Here is a 10,107-nt window from a genome sequence, read left to right as displayed (position 1 = left end):
GTCATTTTACATACAAAAAGGGGGAATGCTGACCTGCTGGCAAGAAAGAAAACACAGAGTGCTTGCAAAAGAAGAGGGACGTGAGAAACCTCAGTAAGAATGAGAATTACCAAATCCTTGCAAAATCTGCCCTTGTGCATGACTTCCTGTGTCTCTGGGCACCAGGAGTGTCCTGTGTCCTCCTGCCATGGGACCTTCTGAGACCCATCTGTCCAGGTGGGAGTGACACCCTTTCCAGAGAACACCATATGACAGCTTTTGGAGGGAGCCACATGGAACTGGCAGGCCAGCGGGATGGAAACCTGGGAGAGAAACTCTTGAGCATGATGGAATCCACAACTATGAAGGGACTGTCACAAATGCTTTAGAACTTAGTGGGAGGCACAAGATTCACTACCCACAACAGCGTTCCCATAAGGAGCTTGGTTTGACAGTTTTGCCTTTAGAAGGCAAAAGTAAAAACCCTGTGTGTTTTGGGTTTGTTCATCAAAGTGTTGAAGAAATAGAAGCAGAGTACTAAGTTATGGGAATTTTTTGCAGGATTGGTGCTGATATTGTTCCCAGAAATTTGACAAGCAAATATAAAACTCAGTGTGCCTTAGTAGCCTACATAATTTGAGATCTGGTTTTAACATTTGTTTTTAAAAAGCTGTGCAGAATGCACAAAGACCACAATAGGTGTATTTTTCTTATTGTTCTTTTGTCAGATTATGCTATTTGCTAGCACTTAGCCTCTCACTGTAAATCCCTCAGAAGTCTGGGTTGCAGAACATCTGGACCTCGTTACGATTTTTTTCTAATGATGTTGATCTTTCTTACTGAAAAAAGATTAGTTTAGGATGAAAGATTTTCTTCCTATCCCTTTTGGAGGAGTCCTACGCAAAGGAATTTGCATGCATAATACTTTCTTTGCATTCCTTAAACCCTTGTGTCTGCTAAAAGGGAATCCACTGGATTTCCTGTGGTTTTTTTTAAGTTTTCATCCACTGTGCAATGAGTTTTTCATGGCAAGGTCTAGATAGCTGGGGAGCTACAGAGTTGGGTTCTGTGAGGAGCTGCCAGAAGCTTCCCCCATGTCTGATACAGCCAATGCCAGCTGGCTCCAGGACACTGATGGCCAAGGATGAGCCACCAGTGATGGTGGTAGAGCCTCTGGGATAACACAGTCAAGTGGGATGGAAAAAAAATGAACAGCTGCAGCCAGGGAGAGGAGTGAGAATACGTGAGAGAATCAGCCCTGCAGACACCAAGGTCAGTGCAGAAGGAAGGGCAGGACGTGCTCCAGGTGCCAGAGCACAGATTCCCTGCAGCCCATGGTACAGATCAAGGTGAGCAGGACACTCTCCTGCAGCCCATGGAGGAGCCCAAATCAGAGCAGGGGGATTCCCAAAGGAGTCTGTGACCCCATGGGAAGCCCACACTGCAGCAGAGCCCTGGCACCTGTGGGCCCATGCTGGAGCAGGTTTGCAGGCGGGACTGGTGACCCCAGAGGGACCCATGCTGGAGCAGTCTTTGAAAAACTGCAGCCTATGGGATGGATCAAATTGGAGAAGTTCATGGAGGGCTCTCTCCTGTGGGAGGGACCCCACACTGGAGCAGGAGAGAGTGTGAGGAGTCCTTCCTCTGAGAAGGAATGAGTGGCAGAGATAACACGTGATGAACTGAGTGCAGCCCACATTCTCTGTCCTCCTGTGTTGCTGTGGGGAATAAGGTAGAGAAAACTGGGAGTGAAATTAAGCCTTGGAAAAATGGAGGGTGGGATGGAGGTTTTTTAAGATTTTAATTAATTTTCTCAGTATCTTGCTTTGCTTTGATTTTATTGGTAATAAATTAAAATAATTTCCCCATGGCGAGTCTGTTTTGATGTGATGATAATCAGTGAGTGATCTCTCCCTGTCCTTATCTGCACCAACAAGCCTCTTGTTATACTTTGTCTCCCTTCCAGTTAGAGAAAGGAGTGATGGAATGATACCACATTCTGGTATGCTGAAAATATTTATCTGAGTTTTGCACCTGTAGCTGTATCCTTATGGAAAAGCATCAGGTCTCTTTCCTTCATATATCATTTGCTTTACTTCCTGTTTCTATTTACTGACTCCACTTGAAACAGGTTTCCAAATTTGTTTGCTTTATTGTACAGACTCTTGGTCCTTCCACCTCAACTCTACTGACTTGCCTTGTGCCATCTTGATTTGGAAATAGTTTCCTATATATAGGAATAGTTTATAGGAAGGAAAATCTAAACTGCATAAATACTTCCAGGCTTCTGCTCACTGTAACTGCACCATGCCAGGCATCTGCCTATCACGACAGGCACAGTGAACAGCTGGGTACAAGATCAGTGTTGTTGAACTTCTTTCAGAGGAGCAGACAAAACACCAAAGGGCTGCCTGGAAGTAAAGCAGAGAAAGGCTCTGTGTCTCCTTGTAAACCAGCACTGCTCCCCTGCTGGGCTGCTGCCTCCTCTTCCAGAGCAGAGCTGACCATGCATGGACATGGGCCTATGCAAACTGACAAGAGAGAAAGTCCCAAAATTTGGGATTTGCACCTGAAAGGCAGTGAGTCAGGAGGGGATGGGGAAATTACATAAAAGGGGATGTGATAAAACGTGGTAAAATAATTGCCATCCAAGGTATGATAGATTTGGGAGTCCCTCTTTTCCCAGCCTTTGTGATGGGAGAAAAGAAAACAGTGAAAGTGGAAAGCTTTCAGTTCAAAACTGAGAGAGGAACCAATTTCACACAGTGAATAAGCAGATCTGAGATTGGCAGAGGAAGTCAGAGTACAAGGAAGCAGAGGGGTTTAAAGGCAGACCAGGCCCACATCTGAGCAATGAGAACATCCAGGCTGGTAACAGGCAGTGCTGAAAATGTTACCCACAGAGGAGAGAGCATCCCATCGTGTGTGAGAAGAGAGAACACTGTCAGGCACTGAGAATATTACGTGATCCTGATGGATATTGGATTGCCCCTCAGCCCCATGGGGGTTAACCAACCTTTTCTCTACCTCCAAAGCATCTGGCAGAGAGAGGTGATCGAGCTAGGCAGATCACTCCCACCTGGAAAAAAATTGCAGCATTATCATTTGCCTAGGAAGATGCTGGTACCATGCTCCAGGGTCTGCCTGAAATTGCATGGGATGGTTGAAGCAGACAAGTCAACCTTGCAGCTCTGCTGCACTTCTCTAGGATTCAGTGGGGTGTCATTTTCACTAAAATACATGGAGAGCTGAGTAGCTGAAGAGCTGTGGAGTCCAGGTGAGCTTCCTGGAGTGGGGTAGTTGTGACTTTTGGCTGCTGCTGCACTACCTGCAGTCTAAGGATACCTGAGTGCATTCACTGCCTGAGTGCCTGAACCTTATGGGGAGGGAAGGTGGCAGTAAGAAGGTCTGTTCATGTGCCTGCTGAAATAACCAAAAGCTGGCCTGGCTGTGGTGACCTCCTCTCAAGTCAAGAGAATCTTCCATCATGAACATGGAACGGCCACAGCCTGGGGACCCAAATGGGAGAAATCACACTGTGACTCTTGTTAGCAGTAGGTGTTCCTTCTGGGGCAGCCTCCAATGGCTGCTCAGGAGCAGCACCACAGGCCTCCACACTGCTCAGAGGGGACGTGAAGAGCATTCCCTGACTGCATGAAACCTAGATGCATTGAAGGTCTTGAGAGGCAGACTCAGGCTTACATTGCTAAGTACATCCTTAGCAGGAAGAGTGACAAAGAGCCATAATACCACTTGTAGATCTTTCAGGAAAATGTGAGGACTAAAGGAATAAATGAATGAATGAACAAGGACAGTCAGACGGGAGAAAAAAAGAAAAGAAGGCTCTGAAATGCAGCAAAAAGGAGAGACTGAACCTGTGATTCTTCCTTCTCTAGTGACATTTAATTTCCCCTTCCCCACTGTGAAAATGTCAGAAGCGAACAGGCAACTTCAATAAAACAGAACTGAAAGAGAAAGAGAAGGCAGCAAAATCCTTAGAATTGGCTCCACACAGGCAGAAGTGTACCTGGCTCCAAATAGGCACGATCCTCCACAAGCACACACAGGGGTCAGTGGGGTTTTTTGTCATATGGATTTATTTTAAGTTCTAAAATTAGTTTCTAATAAATTAAAATGCTCAAAATGTGCAACAGGGCAGTGAGCAGGGCAGTGCAGGGAGAGGGAGAGGAGAACAGAGTGAGCATGGGGGAAAAAAACATTGTCAGACTGCAGGGGAGGTGGATTCCAGCCATATACTGCATCCAAGGGTTCCACCCAAGAAAGGCTGAGAGAGAGGCTGTGAAAGAGGGGCAAAGAGTGGGACAGAGATGTGGCACCAAAGCAGGCAGTAGCTACTGGCTCAGATACTCCCAATAGCTCCAAAGCATCTCTGCTGCTGGCACCTGACTGCAGTGGTAACCTGCCTTGCCCTGGCTGCAGCTGCCAGCCCCTCTGCAGGTAGAGCTGCCAAGGTCCCCTGCACTGCTCGTGCCATCCCTCATCCCTCCTGACAGGTCTGCATGGTGCCCATCTCACTCTCGTGGCACACAGAGTTTCATCCTCCCATGCAGACCAGCCCCAATGCCCCCTGCTTCCATCAGCACTCTGTTTGCTGGATCTTCCCTTTCTGGCTTTCCTCCATGGACTTCCACGGCACACTGACTGCACACATCCCTTCCAGTGCTGGGAAGGCAGGAGCCCGTGCCTGAAAGGGAAGCAGAGGCTGCATCAGACACAGGAGAGAGACTGAATGGCACGAGTCTGGCCTTCTCCCTGCCATGGAGGACAGTCCTAATGCTTGCAACCACAAGGCTCCCATTCCCTCCCAGAGCCAGGGAAAAAGACACTCTCTGGGACATGCAACTTCTTCTGGGGAAGGCTCCCTCAACACCATCCTCCGTGTCATGGGCATAAGGAGTAACAAAGGCAGCACATGCCTAAGGGAGAGCAAAGGCTGATCTGGGCAATGGTCAGGCCACTGTCAGGTTTGATGATATGTCAGATTTTACACCACCTTTTCAGACAGAGGCAATAAAGGCATGAAGGCCCACTCAAAATGAGGTAAGAACAAATTAAAGACAGAACCACTATCTCAAGTGACTTTCTAGATAGTGAAAACGAGGGCAGATCTCAGGGCTCCTGATAGCAGTATAGGGTTACACACAGACAGTACAGCAAGAAGGATGAGATTAGTTAGAGAATGGCATGGTAGGTGTGATCTCAGCTAAGAGGAAGGAACTGGGGTCTTGCTGACAGGTTTCTGCCAGGCTGAAGGGAAATGAAAAGCACAAGTCTTCAAAGACCAGTCATTATTGGCACAGAGAGTGTGAAAGTGCTAATGAGTCAGGCAGCTGATAAAGTTGAGAAGCCTCATTTGGAAGAAAAAGGATGAGAATATCATGCAAGACAGACACAAATATTTTAGGAGAAGGGAGCACTAACCTGAATGACAGGATCAATGGAATGCAACAGTACCTATCAGACATTGGTAGGATCAGGGAACTGGAATTCCTAATGAGCTCCTAACAGCCCAACAGGTGTGCATGATACACTGTGGGGAGCATCCAGTTTCCAACCAGCCCAGGAACAGCAAATGCAATCTCAGAGGGTGCCAGCAGAGAGAGGGAGAGAACCAGAGAAGAGCTGATATCTCTGCTCCAGGCACCTCATCTGCACTCTGACAGAGGATGAGCCCAGCGGGGAGTCTGTGCAGAGAAGAGTGTGAATCACAGAATCCCAGGCTGGCTGGGGATGGAAGGACCTTTGGAGATGATCCAGTCCAACCCCTCTGCTAAAGCAGGGCCATCCAGAGGAACACCCATGGATAGAGGAGCCATGCTGCAACATGGGAGCCTGGCTTGCTCAGCACAGCAGGGCCATGGGGACATATGGGAATGCTTTGGTGTGGGGAATATCCTGGCGGGATGAGAACTGTTTAAGCAAACAGCTGGACATGCAGGTATCCCATTTCCTGCTAGCTGAGACTTTACAGGTACACTGTCAGAGGGTTCCAGACCAAGTTATGGGCCAGAAAGGTTGGTTCTGATCACCTTGCCCTGGACTTGCACACTTCAGAGAGTCACACAGAAACTGTAGATTTCTGCCTCATATTATCCTTTACCATCAGTGCTGATTAAGGACAGATGACAAAGAACCTGTCACAAGCTGCTCTTGCACTACCCACAGTGGTTTTTAAAAAATTTCCAGCTTGCTTCTTTTGTGATGCTGCCTGCCTTCAGTCTCCAGCCGCTGGGACTTACTAAGACTTTTCATCAATTTTGTCACATCCCTCGCCTTCAGCTCAAGGCAGTTTCAAGGCTCCCAGCTCTTTCACCAGGCTCAACTTACTTTGCTCTGATCACCCAGCCCCTTCCCCACTAGAATTGTCATCGTGGCCCCTTTCCATGAGGTTCAGTAGGAGGCAGCTGTATCACAGCTCCTCCTGAAAGGTGTCCCTTGACTGCAAAAGGAAACCCTGAAGGACGATTTTGCCATGTTATTAATTTGCAGAGCAGTAATATGAAAACTGCAGAGAAACGGTCTGACTTGTTTGCACGGTTCTTTCCAGTGACGTGCTGGGGAAGAATTAGTCCTGGCCTGGTCTTGGAGTATCAAAAAGGCAAGGTATGGGGCAGAGTTTTCAGAGGTCGAGGTACTGGAACAAGCTGAGCAAATGAAGGGCATTAAGTTGCCAGAAGCTGAGAGCTGAGGTGTGAGGGCTGAGCCAGAAACAACAGCATCAATATCAGTGTCTGGGCACCTGCAGGCACTGATACAGAACAGGAGATGGTTACATTAAAGCATCCAGCTAAGGAATGAGAGAGGACATCTACAAAAGCTTGGCAATTGGCCCTCCTCTAGTACAGCAGGTCTTGATTTCTGAGAGAATAAGCATGAAGCTTTTCAAAGCTGGGCTGTGATTGTCCTTTAGGAGGTTTTCTTCCTCGTCTGAGGTGTCTGACCTGCCCCCAGAGGAATGCCATGGTTAGCCAGACCTGCCAATGCCCAGGGTACAGCTTTCCCTGTGTGTCCATGACACCATCAGCAGGTTGCTCCACCCCCATACCTCCTCTGGCCACTGTGTCCCCAGGACCTTTCACTGCTGTCTCAGGAGTAATCTGGGGAAGGTCAGATAAGGGTGGATGTACAGGAAAAATAACAGAAATGGGGTGATAGACACTTACCCTTCTTTGTAGGGCCAGAGCCAGAACACAAACAGCAAGCAGAAAAAAGAGGCTGAGTGTGAGCCCAAAAGTAATCTGCCCACTGAAGATGGAGGGAGCGCTGGAGACCTGGGCACCTGTGAGGAGGAAACAGAGTTAGGGAGGAAGGGATGGTTGGTTTGGCAGCAAGGAAAGGGTGGGACTGCACAACAGACAAAATGGGAGAGTGTGTGGGGAACTGGAAGGAGCAGCATAAGGAACTGTGAAAGCTAAGAGAAGATGACAAGAAGATGGGATCCAAGTGGTCCAAGGGGAGAAGGACAGGATGAGGTTGAAAGAAGAAAGGGCACCAGAGAGCTAAGTAGGGTGAGAGGAAGAAGTTGTTTGCAGACCAATGGGGGACAGTACCTGTGATCTGCAGGTCATATTCCACTGCTCCCAGTCTGCCTTCTGGGCCATACACACTGCATTCCCAGGTGCCTGTGTCCTGCTGTGACACTTGGGGTATTTCCAAGGTAGGTCCCATCCGGGGAGCAGCCAGAGCCAGCTTGCTCTTAGTGGGGGCTGAGTCAAGGTGTGTCCACTGGAAACGCTCGTGTCCCTGGGTGTGTGTGAGGATGCAGATGAGCAGCAAACGACTCCCCTCAGAAACTGGCCCTTGGATGCTCGGAGTCACTGTGGCAAAGGGAAAAAAGTAACCTCAGGAAAGACTACTGGCATGTCCACATCTCTTCCTCATCCATCCTTCTTCTATTGCATCTCTTCTTTATTATTTCCTCTAAATTATTTTCTTTGTCTTTCTCATTCTTAAGAGGAATAATCAAGCCACCCAGGAAACTCCCTGATTCCAACAGAGTCCAATGCAGTGCAATGCCCTGAACAGAGATCTTGTTTCCTGCCCTGGGGTGGGAACCCATGACCAGGAGCTGCCCATGCTCATTGCCCATTGCTCCCCAGACATGCAGTGAAGGACCCCAGAGGGGTGAAGCACCTCCTCTCACCTGTAACCACGGCCAAGGTCACGTCCCTGCTGATTGTCCTGTGTCCCAGAGAGACAGTGCAGCGGTACTGCCCTGCATCACCCAGCCCCACAGCCGGGAGATGCAGCGGGAAGCTTCTGCTGCTCACATTCTGGGAGATGCCCCGGTCTTGCAAATGTCCTCCTGCAAGGTGGCTCCAGTGGGCTGTCACCACACCCATGCCAAAGGCACTGGGAAGGTAGCTCAGACTGCAGGGTAGGTCGGCTGCAGAGCCAGCTGCTGCATAGACCACAGGGTTGGATGGGCCATCAAAACCTGAGCCAGGGAAAGAAGACAATGTGGGCTGGTGCCTGGAAAGAGCTTCTCAGAGAGGTGACTGACCTGGGAAGTGAGGACAAGGTGGGAGCTGGGAAGCTGGGGCCACTGGGGTTAGCCAGCACATCAAAGGTATCAGCTTGGGGGTGCTGGGGTATCAACACAGAGGTTGAGCTGACCTAGAATTTGCAGGTTGAATGCAGCAGAAATTATCTCCTTATCAGAGTACCGAAGCTGGCAGCGCCAGGAGCCCGCATCACTCATGGTTGGATGGAGGATGGAGAGAGTCCTGGACAAGGAGCAGAAGGTCCTGGAGGTGGGGCCTGGGTGCTTGTCATGGAACCAGCATGTCTCCACAAGGCTGGCCCGGTGGCTGGAGTTGCAGTTTATCAAGAGCAGCTCATTTCCTATCACCGGATTGGGTGGACTGAGGGTTACTGCAAAAAGAAGGTTTTGAGTGAGGGTTGTGAGCTAAGGTCACAGGGGAGCTACCAAACCAGCCCTTTGTGCCTGTGCTGTGTCCCCACTTGTCCCTCAGGCAGGTCTCCCTTCAGAGCTGAGGGCAGACAGCAGGAAACTGCACTTTCCAGAGGGTTCTGCCTGTGCCCTCACCTGCCCTGCCAAACACGGCATCCCCACCCTATCCCACCTTTAAAACCTCCCCGGCCTCAAAATCAACATTCTCCAGGTTTTCCGCCCTCTCCTACCTGTGATCACCCCCAGCTCCACGTGGCAGCTGTGGACCTCTGTTTTGTATTTCACCTGTGCCTCGTACAGCCCAGCGTCCCGGCTCCGCACGGGGTCGATCCGCAGGGAGAAGTTGCCGCTGCCTAGGCTGGAGTCCTGGAGCGACACCCGGGGCTTCATGCGCAGCGCTGTCTTCTGCAGGCCCGAGTAGCCGAACTCCAGCACCACGTGCGGCTCCTGGGGCACACTGGAAGCAGGACAAGTGAGCAGCACGTGCCGAGGCAAACATGAGAGCAAGGGAGGGCGCAGGAAGGAGGAAAGGGGCTCAGAGGGCTTCCAACCCCTCCATTCCCCCAGAAGGACTCGTATCCCTTTTGGCGCTGGCATACCTTCCCCCTTGCCGCTTCCACAGCACAGATGTCTTGTCAGACAGCTGCCTTGGGCTCTCCCCCGTCTTTCTGGGGTTCAAGTGGCAGGGCAGCACGGCTGAACTGCCCTCTCTGACCCACACTTTCTGCTCCCTGCTTCTCCCCTCCAATAATCCTGGTAGGATGGAGCCAGCTGTAACAAGATGGAGAGTTGAGCAAAGAGTGGGATTCAATGTTATCCCACCCTGGGATGGGGATGCCATCTTTGTCAGGATGGTTTAAATACAGCATGATATCTGGCCACCTTTTGTGAAGTTGGAAGGGCAGAAATTCTCCCTTCCAGCCTTTCCAGGGATCAAGTTACACCCAAATTCCAATCATGGAGCTATTCTGCCCTCCCCTATGTGTTCAGCCCCTCTTACCAGTGAAAGGCAGCAGAGTGAAGGTGAGGAACAGCCCCAGAGACACCGGTCTCATGGTGGCATCCAGAGGAGGGGCTGCTTCTCACTCAGTTGTGTGCTTGATGAGGTCCAAAGCTTGAAGAGATCAGCACAAATGAGGCATGGGCACAGAAGGTTGTTAGAGTGGGTGGGTGAGCACAGAGGGGTCAGTGGG

The 10,107-nt window shown here is 50.0% G+C and overlaps 1 protein-coding gene across 1 annotated transcript; it reads right to left on the bottom strand.

The window, feature by feature from the left end:
• Positions 1-4,079: 4,079 nt before the first annotated feature.
• On the bottom strand, positions 4,080-10,107 carry LAG3 (lymphocyte activating 3). Its single transcript, XM_056481991.1, has 8 exons — positions 9,915-10,107; positions 9,514-9,685; positions 9,145-9,371; positions 8,617-8,874; positions 8,144-8,437; positions 7,551-7,817; positions 7,164-7,279; positions 4,080-4,684 (listed from the first exon to the last, which is right to left on the bottom strand). Exons 1-8 carry the CDS (start codon positions 9,967-9,969, stop codon positions 4,577-4,579), a joined length of 1,497 nt encoding a protein of 498 aa, XP_056337966.1. The 5' UTR covers positions 9,970-10,107; the 3' UTR covers positions 4,080-4,576.

Source organism: Oenanthe melanoleuca, chromosome 1 (genome assembly GCF_029582105.1).
Source record: "Oenanthe melanoleuca isolate GR-GAL-2019-014 chromosome 1, OMel1.0, whole genome shotgun sequence".
NCBI classification, from domain to species: domain Eukaryota; kingdom Metazoa; phylum Chordata; class Aves; order Passeriformes; family Muscicapidae; genus Oenanthe; species Oenanthe melanoleuca.
This window is presented reverse-complemented; position numbering and strand designations above follow the sequence as displayed.